The 12,859-nt window shown below is 49.3% G+C and overlaps 1 protein-coding gene across 1 annotated transcript in view; it reads left to right on the forward strand.

The window, feature by feature from the left end:
• The window catches only part of Lrrk1 (leucine rich repeat kinase 1), a 93,027-nt gene that overhangs the window by 34,327 nt on the left and 45,841 nt on the right, over positions 1-12,859 (forward strand). Inside the window, exons 6-10 of the mRNA XM_041652534.1 lie at positions 6,023-6,249; positions 7,905-8,032; positions 8,120-8,283; positions 9,629-9,766; positions 11,913-12,025. Of these exons, the coding sequence (XP_041508468.1) occupies positions 6,023-6,249; positions 7,905-8,032; positions 8,120-8,283; positions 9,629-9,766; positions 11,913-12,025 (770 nt within the window). The remainder of the gene's footprint in view (positions 1-6,022; positions 6,250-7,904; positions 8,033-8,119; positions 8,284-9,628; positions 9,767-11,912; positions 12,026-12,859) is intronic.

Here is a 12,859-nt window from a genome sequence, read left to right on the forward strand (position 1 = left end):
AAAGGGTTATGCAATGGCTGGCTGTGCTCCCCCAGTGCCTAGTTTGTGGTAATTCAGCCCAGACTGACACGAACAAGCAATGAGCACTGTGGGCTTGCTAAACTCTGTCAACTGCATGGACACAGTTGTCATTTTTGTGTTCTTTGTCCTCTCTCGGGCAATATGAATACTTAGGTATCCTGGGTACCTGGGAAACAGAAATGATAATAAAACGTGTCAATCCAAAGTTTCAGTGTAACCCAAGACTAGGTGGAAGGCTTCCATGTTTGTCTACAACATGCCCATCTAACTCAGTATGCATCAGCCTACAAGCCCATCTGTCTTCCAAGGATGTCACATAATGGGCTTTCATGTGGGCCGCCAACCAGCTCCCAAACCATGATATGGAAACTTATTATTAGTATAAATGCTCAACCTTGTCTTATGCTTGTCCCACTGGCTCTTATATCTTAAATTTATCTGTTTCTTTTCATCTATGTTTTGCCTCCAGGCTTTTACCTTTCTTTTATTCTGTATGTCCCACTCCATGTCTAGCCTGGCTAACTGACCCCAGGCCCCTCTCTCCCTCTTTCTCTCTTCTCTTCCCCTGAGCCTAGATTTCTCCTCCTACTTATTCTTTCTGCCCACCAGCCCTGCCTAACCCTTTACTGCCTAGCTATCAGCCGGTCAGCTTTTTATTAGACCAGTCAGGTGCCTTAGGCAGGCAAGGTGAAGCGGCAACACATCTTTACATAATTAAACAAAATCAGCTTTAAAAAGTAGCAAGCCTTTGCACAGTTAAAGTAAGATTCTGAAACAATGTTGTCCTAGCTTCAGGCTTCTTTCACAAGGCTTGGCTCTAGGCAGGAGTTTATCAGATGTCTGTTGTGAAGAAACTCCGGGTGGGACCTAGAAAGAGCTCAAAGAACCAGCGGCAGCAATTGCTTCCCCTCTCCTTTGGGTCTAGTGAAGTCAGTGGTACACACTGCACTTCTCCATGTGGGTGGTTCTCTTCTAATAGAATGATCTCTGTTCAGATTTCCACACAAGCATCCTTTCTCTGTTGAGTGGGTTCATCGTTCACTCTTGAGTCTGTGAGGATCAAAAAACGTGAGCTAAGGCAGTCAGAGGCTTGCAAACCCACACATGCCCACATGCTCACCTATGAACCGAAAACTTCCTGATTGTCTGACATAACAGTGGACACACTCAGCACTACACAAGAAAACTGCTGTACAACAGCATCAGGCAAGATGCTGGCCTTCTTCTGTAACGGAAACACATGCTCCATATGGGAGATAAAGAAATGGGGTGCTCCATCTGAGAGAGAAAGAAATAAGGTGCTCCAACCTAGTGATAAAGAAATGGGGTTCTCCATCTGGGAGATCAAGAAAGGGGGTGCTATGGTAGATTGCTTTGTCCTCCAAGGGTTTCTGTACTGGAGAGCTAGTCTGTAGCATGGAAGTTTCCAGAGATGGTAGAACTTTTGAAAGGTGGGATTGGTGGAAAGTGTTCAGGTCATTGGAACCTCGCCCTCAGAAGGAGTCATTGCTGGGTCCACACAGTGAGTTGTGTGGAAAGCAAGCCAAGCCTGTGAATTCCTCTCAGCTTTCCTTCTCAACCTGTTATCTCCCTCCCTCCTGTGTTCCACCAGGAGGCTACCTGCTGTCCTGGGAGGTAGTCAGGGTGTGTCTGCCCAGGCCGAGCCAAGTCTACACCTTGCCGCCACACTGAGTTCTTTTCCTTAGAAATCCCCTACGCTCAGCATGGTTTCTCTAGCCACAGGAAAGAGACCACTTCCTAGGGTTTGCAGGGGTGACAGAATTCAGGCAGGTAACAGAATTCTGGACTGATTTTTTAAATATTAGATAAAGCCAGCAGTGCCCATCTAAGGTAAAGGCAGGGCAGCTCTAAGGGTATCAGAATGACTGGTGTAAGCATAGAGCTGTGTCCAGCCAATGGGCAGAGAAGCGGCGTTACTCCAGCAGTGATTGCTCACATCCTGGTTTCTAAATAGCTTTTTCCTTGAATGAGAATCAGAGCTGAGGCCAGGACTTGCCTGGGACAGCATCAGAGGAAACTGGGACGTCTGGTTTTGCCAGGAATCATCACCCCAGTGACCAGAAAAAGTCAAAAGAATACAGGCACCCTCACAGGGGACTTCCCCCTGGACTAGCTGGGACACTTGGGCATTCAACAAAAAGTGTGGTGATGATGAATTTAAACACTTTAAAGAACTGCCAGTTCATGTAAGGGACACTTTCTTTCTTCTTTTTTTTTAAATTGATTTTTATTGAGCTCTACATTCTTCTCCACTCCCCTCCCTGTCTCTCCCCTCCCCTTCAACCCTCTCCCAAGGTCGTAAGGGACACTTTCATGAGGTGGGCACCCAGGGGCAAGGTGACAGACAGTGAACATAGGAAGGAAGTTTGTGGAAACACCACGTGACACCCACCATTGTATTAATTGATTCAGGCCAAGACTGACAATGTTGAATTCACTCAAAGTCAAAGCAGTTGTAGGAACAGAGAACACACACACACACACACACACACACACACACACACACACACTGCGTAGTGCTTGTGAGACATAAAGGGTCAAATGGACCTTAACCAGCTGCAGATCAGGCAGGCACTACCTTGACTGAAGATCAAATGGGGCCCCAGTGGTAGAATCACCTGGTACCTGATGCCCCCTGGTGGGATTTGGTGGGAAGAGCGCCACAGTGTAGCCAACCTTTGCTCAAATGTTTAGCCTGAGTCTCAACTGTCATCTACTTTACTTACACAACTTCTAGCCAGGCAAGTATGGGAGATTATTCTATAAAGACAGTTGGAATGATTTGGGAAATTGCAATGACAGAGTATTAAACACGTTTCTGGGACAATGGCGGATACTTGAACACGGGGCATGCCTTGGATAACCTTGTGCCGCTGTTAGGCTGCTTGAAGAACAAACGTTCTGTGTGAAAAGATTTCTGATCTACTGAAATGTGTGCTGGCGTGTTTAGGGTGGCATGTTGTCCTGTTGTCCTGACTAGTTTCATGTCAACGTGACACAAGCTAGAGTCAACAGAGAAGAGGGAGCCTTAGCTGAGAAAATGCCTCCATAAGATCTGGCTGCAAGGCTTTTTTTTTTTTTTTCTTTAGTGACTGATGGGGGAGGGCCCAGCCCATGGTGGTGCCATCCCTGGGCTGGTGTTCCTGGTTCTATAAAAAAGCAGGCTGGCTGGGCGGTGGTGTACACCTTTAATCCCGGGACTCGGGAGTTCGAGGCAGCCAGATCTCCATGAGTTCAAGGCCAGCCTGGTCTACAAGAGCTAGCTAGTTCCAGGACAGCTAGGACTATTACACAGAGAAACCCTGTCTCGAAAAACAAAACAACAACAAAAGAAAGCAGGCCAAGCAAGCCATGGGGAGCAAGCCGGTAAGCAGCACCCCTCCATGGCCTCTGCATCAGCTCCTGCCTGCAGGTTCCTGCCCTGTTTGAGTTCCTGTCCTGACTTCCTCTAATGATGGACTATGGTGTGGAAGTGTAAGCCCAATAAACCCTGAACTAGGACACATGCTATGTTGTGCCATTCACAAATGGTTCAGCAGAAAGTGAAGAGTTTTGTTTGGGGGCTTTGAATGTGCGTGTGTGTGTGTGTGTGTGTGCGCGCGCGTGTGTGTGCACGTGTGTGTGTGTGTGCACGTGTGTGTGTGTGTGCACGTGTGTGTGTGTGTGTAGTGTGTGTGTGTTTATGCATGCTCACATGCACACAGTGGGGATATATATATATCTATATAGATTTATATATGCACTAAGATCCAGAGGCATTGGATCCCCTCAATGCTGGCGTTGCAGGCAGCTGTGAGTGTGCTAGGAACCAAACTCAGGTGTTCCACAAGAGCAACAAGAACTCTGAACCACAGAGCCACCTCCCCAGCCCCAAGAGCGTATAGTTTTATGTTTGGGAAGAACTGGAAGACAGCCAGCATGATGCTGCTTTGGCATCTGTGAGGTCCCTTGGGTCCAAGTTCAGATCTTTGGCAAATTTTAGATTCTTCCAGACTTAAAAGTTAAAAGTAAGTGGGAAAAGACACTAGGAAGAAAATATAAAAAGGCAAGCCAGAGAAACTGAGTGGCTTAGCTAACAAAATTAGCTGAAGCTAACACTCCTTTCTCTGCTGTTCATCCTTCTTCTTCATCTCAAGGAATGAAGAGGGAGATGAAGGTTGGAAGGACAGGCACCCCACCTTTCCAGGATTTGGCTAAAGGGAGCTAAGACAATGTACACAGCACCACCTAGTGGCCAGCTATGGTCACCCCTCTGCTGCTGCCAATTACAAAGGCCAACCTATTGGCCAACCCACCCTATTGGTACCTTTCCCACAGTTACTGTGGTTCTTACATTTGTGAAACACTAACTTCTGTTTATATTTCTGGCCCTGTAATTTTTGTTATTGATTTACAGTTGCCTTGGACAAACAAGCCAAAAAACAGATTTTTTTTCTCCCACAGAAACCCAATTGAATCCTAGATTCTTTAACAACCTGATGACGGAAGAAAGCCTTATCCTTACATATCTAGCCAAGACCCATTTGATGCCCAACAATAGCAAACCACTGGGATTTCTGACTTCCTCTTTAAAAAAAAACAGCCAAATAAGAAACATGTTTTGGGCTTGCCACAGCAAGGGCTGATGTTTGCATGTGGCAGAGGCTTGGGACTCAGGGGTACAGGGTAAGCCTCAAAACAGAGCCAAAGGGCTGTTCTACCATATCCTCATTGGATCTATCGTCTAGGTAAACCCGAGACACCACTGGGAGTAGGACTCCTGTGTGTCTGTGGAGGGGCCATGTTTATCCTGTGATCTGTGCAGGGGCCATGTTTATCCTGTGTATCATGCAGGGGCCATGTTTATCCTGAGTATCTATGGAGGGCCATGTTTATCCTGAGTATCTATGGAAGGCCATGTTTATCCTGTGTATCATGCAGGGGCCATGTTTATCCTGTGTATCTGTGGAGGGCCATGTTTATCCTGTGTATCTGTGGAGGGCCATGTTTATCCTGTGTATCTGTGGAGGGCCATGTTTATCCTGTGTATCTGTGGAGGGCCGTGTTTATCCTGTGTATCTGTGGAGGGGCCGTGTTTATCCTGTGTATCTGAGGAGGGCCATGTCTATCCTGTGTATCTGAGGAGGGCCATGTCTATCCTGTGTATCTGAGGAGGGCCATGTTTATCCTGTGTATCTGTGGAGGGCCATGTTTATCCTGTGTATCTGAGGAGGGCCATGTTTATCCTGTGTATCTGAGGAGGGCCATGTTTATCCTGTGTATCTGAGGAGGGCCATGTCTATCCTGTGTATCTGAGGAGGGCCATGTCTATCCTGTGTATCTGAGGAGGGCCATGTTTATCCTGTGTATCTGAGGAGGGCCATGTTTATCCTGTGTATCTGAGGAGGGCCATGTTTATCCTGTGTATCATTCTGTAGGAGGGGCCATGTTCAACTTTCTCCGGTTGAGAAAATTCAAAGCAGAGCCAAAAATTAGGGAAGCTGACTGTTACCAATATAGTCCTGGTCTGACTGTTACAGAAGAAAGTGGTGAGCTCACTAAGTTGTTACTGTAGCTATCACTGGTGATTTGACTTCCTGGGCTGTTTGCTAAGGGAGTTGGTTTCTTGCTTTGGGCTGTGGGCCATTGTTCCAGATTTCCATTAATCTGGAAGCAGCCAGTCCAAAGTGTGGCCTGGCACAGTGCAGACAGTGGCTGCCTCCATCACACAAAGTGAGTCAGGAAAAGAGGTTGTAGACTGTGTTAGGACCCTGTCTGAGAGGAGGCCCTTCAAGCCTCGGTTGGCTTCCTTTGTACCCACAAGCCATTGCTGCTTTGCTGCACCCCTGTGAGAGGATCTCAGGGGTTGGCTCTGGGCCAGCATCTTAGGACAGGGCTCCAGCTGGAGTGGGCACACAGACTCAAGGGAGCATTTATCGCAGGCTCACCTTGGGCTCAGACTCACCACCCTCATCTGCCATTCCTTCCTGTCCAAACCCAGGCACTTTGTGTGAAATGGTCCCGTCTTCGGTTGCCCTGGGTGGACCTCGACTGGCTCTTAGACATCTCCTGTCAGATCACAGAGCTCGACCTCTCGGCCAATTGCCTGCCTTCGCTCCCCTCCATCATCCCGTGGGGACTCATCAACCTGAAGAAGCTGAACCTCTCAGACAACCACCTGGGGGAGCTGCCCTGTGTGCAGTCATCCGACGAAATCATCTGTTCCAGGTGGGCCCAGGAGTGCGGACAGGGCCCTCCATACCCCCTGTCGGAGCCACCCTCCCGTGCAGGTTCCTTGATTGAATTCGGTGTTTTGGGAAGCGAGCTTGTAGCAGTAGTGAGAGGCCTGCTCTCTCTGACACAAGCTCACAGGAGCAAGGCATCATGGCCTCTGGTGCCTTATGAGCCAGAGCGGTTTGAACAGGTGGTCTGGGCTAAGGAGTCACAGCTCATCACAGTCGTACAAGGCTGTCTGTTTAAAATACCCAGCTGTGCCCTACACAGTAGAGTGGCTAGACACTTCCTGGGATGGTAGAGGGGTTTGTCCCGCCTCCCAGAAAAAACTGAGCAGACCTGAGGGAAGGGTCAACTCTGGAAATGTGGCCGCACATGAACACTGGTCACTGGGTCACTGCCTGTGTTTCCCTAGAGTCCTGAGCCCTGAGGTGGCATGGGAGGGGAAGGACAGCCTATGAATACTTTTCTCATTGCTATGACTAAACACCCTGACAGCTTAAAGAAGGAAGGGGTTATCCTGACTCACAGTTTGAAGGAGACAGTCCATTGTGGCGGGAAAGGCACAGCTGCTGGGTCAGAGGTGGCTGGCTAGTCACACTGCAGCTATGACTGGTCACACTGCAGCTGTGGCTGGTCACACTGCAGCTGTGGCTGGTCACATTGCAGCTGTGGCTGGTCACACTGCAGCTGTGGCTGGTCACACTGCAGCTGTGGCTGGTCACATTGCAGCTGTGGCTGGTCACACTGCAGCTGTGGCTGGTCACACTGTATCTTGGGTGGTCACACTGCAGCTGTGGCTGGTCACACTGCCCTGTAGTTGGGACACAGAGAGCAATCACTACCTACCTCTTGGTACTCAGCCTAGGACCCCACCCATGGCATGGTGCCACACGTGTTCAAGGTGGCCCTTCCACTTCAGCTCACCTAATCTAGACAATCCCTCCCAGACATGCCCAGAAGTTGTTTCTAGTCAGGTTTTGGCCATCATGATGAACCATTGCAGGACTGTACTTGAAGTTCTAGAGGATGTGTGTGTACAAGGCTCCATTGCAGAAGGTACTGAGCTGACTACAAAAGCTAAGGCTGGGGCTGGAAGATGGCGCAGTGGGTAAAGGTGCTTGCCGTCAAGCCTGGTGTCCCGGAAGCTACGTACTGGCCAGAGACAACTAACTCCTGAAAGTTGTCCTCTGGCTTCCACCTGGGTGGAGGTCATGGCTCACTGGTTCACATGAGCAAATGCATACACGTAGTCAATACATGGAATTAGAAAAAAAAATGGGAGTTTAAATGTCATGAGAGACAAGGATGTTGGAAAGAGCTTGAGGTTAGTCCTCGAGACTCACAAATGAGTTTTACAAACCAAAAGTGTAAAGAGCAAGTGCCACCTGAGCAGACTCCATAACCTGGGGCAGGTGGGTGGACCCGAAAGCTGCAGCAGGTGGCCCTGTGGCTGATGAGCATCCCTAGAGCATCGTTCCCTTCCACGTGGGCAAAAGTATTCCGAAGAACCAGGACCCGCCAAGGTTCCCTCTTGCTTTTTAAACTGTGTGTGCAGACAGAGAGCACACGCCTTGCCTACAGAGAGATCTTTAAGTACTGCTGTTGCTCTTGCTATGGTACCCTAACTCCCTTCTCCCTGGCCCCAGGTTACTGGAAATCGACATCTCCAGCAACAAGCTGTCCCACCTTCCGCCTGGTTTCTTGCACCTCTCAAAACTTCAAAAGCTGATTGCATCCAGGAATTATCTGGAGCGCTTGTTCGAAGAAGAAAATGGTATGTGCCTGCTTTGATGAGGCGGTAGCATTAGCCGCTTTCGTGCTGACTGGGACACTTTCGACAGTCACTCTCTTTCCCTCACAGCTACTAACTGGATCGGCCTGCGGAAGCTGCAGGAACTCGACCTGGCTGACAACAGGCTGACTGAGCTCCCCACCCTCTTCATGCACTCCTTCAAGTCGCTCAGCTATCTGAATGTCTCCAGAAACAACCTGAAGAACTTTCCCGATCCCTGGTCCTGCCCTTTGGTTTGTATCAGGAAAGCCACAGTTGAGTCTGTTTGGCATTCCACACACCCTCGCTTTGGGGTCGTGCTGAGTGTCACTCGGCCCACAGTGCTCAGTCAGGCTGTGTCCTCAGCAGTAACAGCTGTTAGCCAGTCCTCCTGGGTCTGGATTTCGGGACGCACAGTAGCCACTACAGAGTTCTGTACGGCAGCAGCTCACACTCTGATACAGGGTGAGACAAGGGATGAGGAGCTGGCTCGTTTGGTAAAGTCCCTGCCACACAAACATGAGGACTTGAATTGGATCCCCAAGAATCCACATTTTTTTAAAAAAGAAGTCATATGTGGGTCTGGAGAGATGGCTCAGTAGGGAAAGTGCTTGATTTGCAGGCATAATGGACTGAGTTTAGGTTCTCAGCACCAAGAAACAAAGACAGGCTCTCCGGGGCAAGCCAGCCCGCTAGACCAATCATATTTATGAACTCTGATAAGTTCAGGTGAGAGATCCTGCCCCGGTATATAAGATGAAGAGCAATCTAAGAAGACACCTGCTGTCAATCCCTGGTCTTCACATGCACGCACGTGTATACATGCATGCATTCATACATGTGAGCACACATATATACAGATCATATGTCACACGCGTTTTCTAAAAATCCAGGCAAGGCAGCATGTGCCTGTAATCCCAGCAAGCAGAAGTGGGGCTATGAGGGTCCCTGGAGTTAGCTGGGCAGCCAGTCTAGGCAACTGATGAGCTCCAGCTTCAGTAAGAGACCCAGTCTCAAAAGTTAAAAAAGAAAGAAAGAAAGATGGAGAGCTACTGGAGAAGACACCAGCATTAGCCTTTGACCTCTCCATGTCTGTGTATGCGCACACAAACCTGATACGTCATACATTCAAACACAAATGCCAAGGGGGGGGTGCAGTTCTTTGGTGCATTAAGAAATGAGAAGAAGCAGGAGTCGCATTCCCAGTGCTGCAGACTAAATGAGGTTCTTTTTTCTTGGGAAGCTGGCTAGTCGAAGCAGATGAAAAACATAAGGAATATTTGTGCTTTGTTGCCGTTGGTTTCCAACCAGGAAATCCTCCAGCATTTCTAGTCTGACCATATGTATGGGGAAAACAGTGTCTCCCGAGAGCAAGGCTCTGAATCAGCCTGTTATTTCCCAGGACAACGAAGGGGGAAAAACTATGAGCTACCTCTATCTCCCCCAAGGAAACTCTATTCCTGCTCCCTCACCCTGCACCGTGATCCCAGAGCCCTGCCTGATAGCCTCATTTCTGACATCAAATTGAGAAGCCGACGTCTAGGCAGCGCCACACTTGGAAAACTACTTACTGTTCTCCCTCTCTCCTCAAACGCCTAGAGGTGTTGCAAAGCTTCCAGAAACGCCCTGGAATCGCTGCCAGACAAAATGGCTGTCTTCTGGAAAAACCACCTCAAGGATGTGGATTTCTCTGAGAACGCTCTGAAAGAGGTGCCCCTGGGGCTTTTCCAGCTTGACGTAAGTACAATCACGCTTCATTCCTCATTGTCAGCTTGGGTAAGAAAAATCACTCTGGGCCGCAGGGAATCTCTGTGCTGTTTCTAAGTTTGTGAAACACATAAGGAAAAAAAAAGTGAGGGATGAGTTCGCCTATCAAAAACAGGCGCTGTCTTGAGCAAAGGGAGGGACGCGAGGGGAACGGTCACCATGGAGCCAGCTGTGTTGGGGAAGGGCTTGTTTCCTGTGCTCATCACTTCCCATTACTATAACAAACACCTTGAGATAACCAACTTAAACGTGAAAAGGGCTTGTCTTGGCTCAAGGTTTGGGAGGTGTCGGTCCATAGACACAGCCACCACGGAACCAGCCAGTGCTTTGGGGGGCCTGTGGTGAAGCAATGCACTGTGGTAGAGCAAAGCTCTTCACCTCTCAGTCAGGACTTGGACTAAAGGGGAAACAGAAGAGGTGCAGCCCCGATATCCTCCTCAAGGATGCACCAGCAGTGAGCGGAACACCTCCCATCAGGCCTGGGCTCTAAAGGGTCCACCACCTCCCAATAGCTCTGAGGGACATAGTGTCCACCGTTATTGTTTGTTTGCTTGCTTAACCCACGGACCTTTAGGGAATGTTCCAGATCCAAAAGAGCAACCTCAGGGCTTGATTTTATTATGGAACTTTTGTCTGGCTTTTGGTTGTCCTGAGAGCCCCATGCATAGCTCGAAAGAACTCTGTACTGCTGAGCTACAGTCCCTGGCTTCACATTGAAGCTTTGACTCTATCTGCCCCTGGCATTATCTCCCCCACTCCTGAAGACCCCACTGCGCACCACAAACTCCAGGAGGAGACTTTACCTGCAGTACTCCCCAGCTGCCTATACAGGGTCTTCAGGCAGGCTGGGAGGCCCTGGGTTAATCCCAGAACAAGGGATTGCTAACTGGTCACCAACAGCATTAGGGCACTCCCTGGAGGACCTCATGGTGGAGCCACAGGCCACATTACCTGGGAAAGGTGACTATGTTTGAACACACACATGCAGCCCCTGCTCTTCCTAGGCCAGCTGCTCAGATCATGCAGAATGCCAGAAGACATCAAGGGTCCCTTCAACATGCATATATCTGAAAGAGGGGCTGTCAAGTTATAGACCCGTAAGCAAGCATGGGACATAGAAAGGAACTCACATGTATTCACAGCTGGGGAAATGAGAGTGCAGCTGACTAGAACCCAGGTCAATGTCACTGGGACCCTAGAGGGATTCTTACCATTCACCACCTCCCTGCTCTGAATCCATCCCTCACACCAACACCTTGCAATATGGCTCGGCTAGCAGGAAAGGACAGAGCCTCGTGGAATCTCACCCTGTGTTCTGCGGCATTGCTGTTTTTCCCTTGTCTCCAGATTGGGGATTGGGCAGGCTTTCGCAATTCAGCCCAAGCCCTGGGCTAGTCACTTGGGGAGGCTTTCCTAGAAACACAGAGGCTGACAACCATCCTGGTTTTAAGAGTGGGCCATGCCATCAGCCCTTCAACAAAGGAGAAACAAAACATGTGGAGGACCCAATGTAGTCCAGCAGTGTGTGGTGGCCCTCTTGGGCCACGTGGTTGTAGGTGGACCAAGGATAATGTCATCAAGAAGAGCCAAGGTGTGTCTCTGCAGCTGTCACTAAAGAAAGACATCCTCCAAGTGAGTATGGGCCCCAGTGGGCCTGCATACAGCAAGGTACAGGGAGGAACTGCCTTCGTGGAAACCCTGAAGAGCCCATGCTCGACCTCTGAGGTGGTGGCTAAGGCAGACCACCCATAGTCTTGTTGCCTCTCTCTGAGGACCACCCAAAGGGGAAGTCACCAAGAGGTAGCAGGTAGCCAGCATCACACAACATCCAGTAGTACCCTGTGTACTGCAGGCAGGTACTCACTAACCACCTCTCTTAAGAACCTTTGACCTCAGGATGTGCTTAGACCCCTTCTATTGTGCAGTTCTCATTGACCTTGAGGGAAAGTCTAAATGTGTTGCTCATCTTCTCTGCTTGAAACTATTTGGGCAGTTTTGTAAAGAGAAAGAGGTTGTGATTGGCTGGCTGCGTGTTGACAGAGAGCAGACTGACTTCTCATTCCTTCTCCTCCCTTTCATGGTTGACGCCATTCTTTCCTCTCTCCTCCCTCCTCAGGCCCTAATGTTCTTGAGGTTACAGGGAAACCAGCTGTTGTCACTGCCACCTCAAGAGAAGTGGACCTGCCAACAACTCAAGACCCTGGACCTCTCCAGAAACCAACTTGGCAAGTAAGCAGGGGACTTCTTTTTTAATTTTTAAAAAAAAATCTTTTCTCATTTTACATACCAATCCCAGTTCCCATTTCCTCCCCTCCTCCCGTCCCCTTCATGTTCCCACACCCCACACCCCATCCACCCCTCAGAGAGGGTAAGGCTTTCCATGGAGAGTCAACAAAGTCTAGCACATTGCCTTGAGAAAGGACCACGGCCCTTCGCACTATATCTAGGCTGAGCAAGGTATCCCTCCAAAGAGAATGGGTTCCAAAAAGCTAGTACAAGTAGTAGGGATAAATCCAGTGGCCCCACAGTCTACCAGCAGGGGGCTCCTTTACCCCGAGTGTATATAGAACCACAGATAGGGGTCCCCATGCCCCCCAGATGTATGTTTCCCTGGAGTTGAGCAGGAGATGGCTGAGTCCCAGGCTGCTGTATCCCACTCAGGTAGGAGTGAAGGTCTTCTGGGACAAACTAGTTGCTCACCATTAATGAGCAAGACATCATGGTATCTGCTGCCTCCTGAGACCGCGCTGGTTGGCTTGTTAAAGTGGCCATCCCTGAACATCTTCATCATTGTCCTCTTTGCTGTTAGCTTATGGGCACCAGCCGTGTTAGACGAGGGTCCGTCCTAATGAGTGTGTCAACGCCATCACTTCTTTAAAGACCCTACCTGTCGAGTGTCCTTTTTTTTTTTTTTCCAAAATGCTTGGGATCAGAAGGGTATCAGATTTTCGATGTCTTTGGGGGTTTTTGAGTATTTGTATATATCCCAGATAGCCTGGGTTGGGACCCAAACTAAACACAGGGCTTATGTGTGTGTCATACGGCCCCATGCACACGGTCCAA

Source organism: Microtus oregoni, unplaced genomic scaffold, assembly GCF_018167655.1.
Source record: "Microtus oregoni isolate MIOR12 unplaced genomic scaffold, Mior012 000000F_ref0000247, whole genome shotgun sequence".
In the NCBI taxonomy this organism is placed as follows: domain Eukaryota; kingdom Metazoa; phylum Chordata; class Mammalia; order Rodentia; family Cricetidae; genus Microtus; species Microtus oregoni.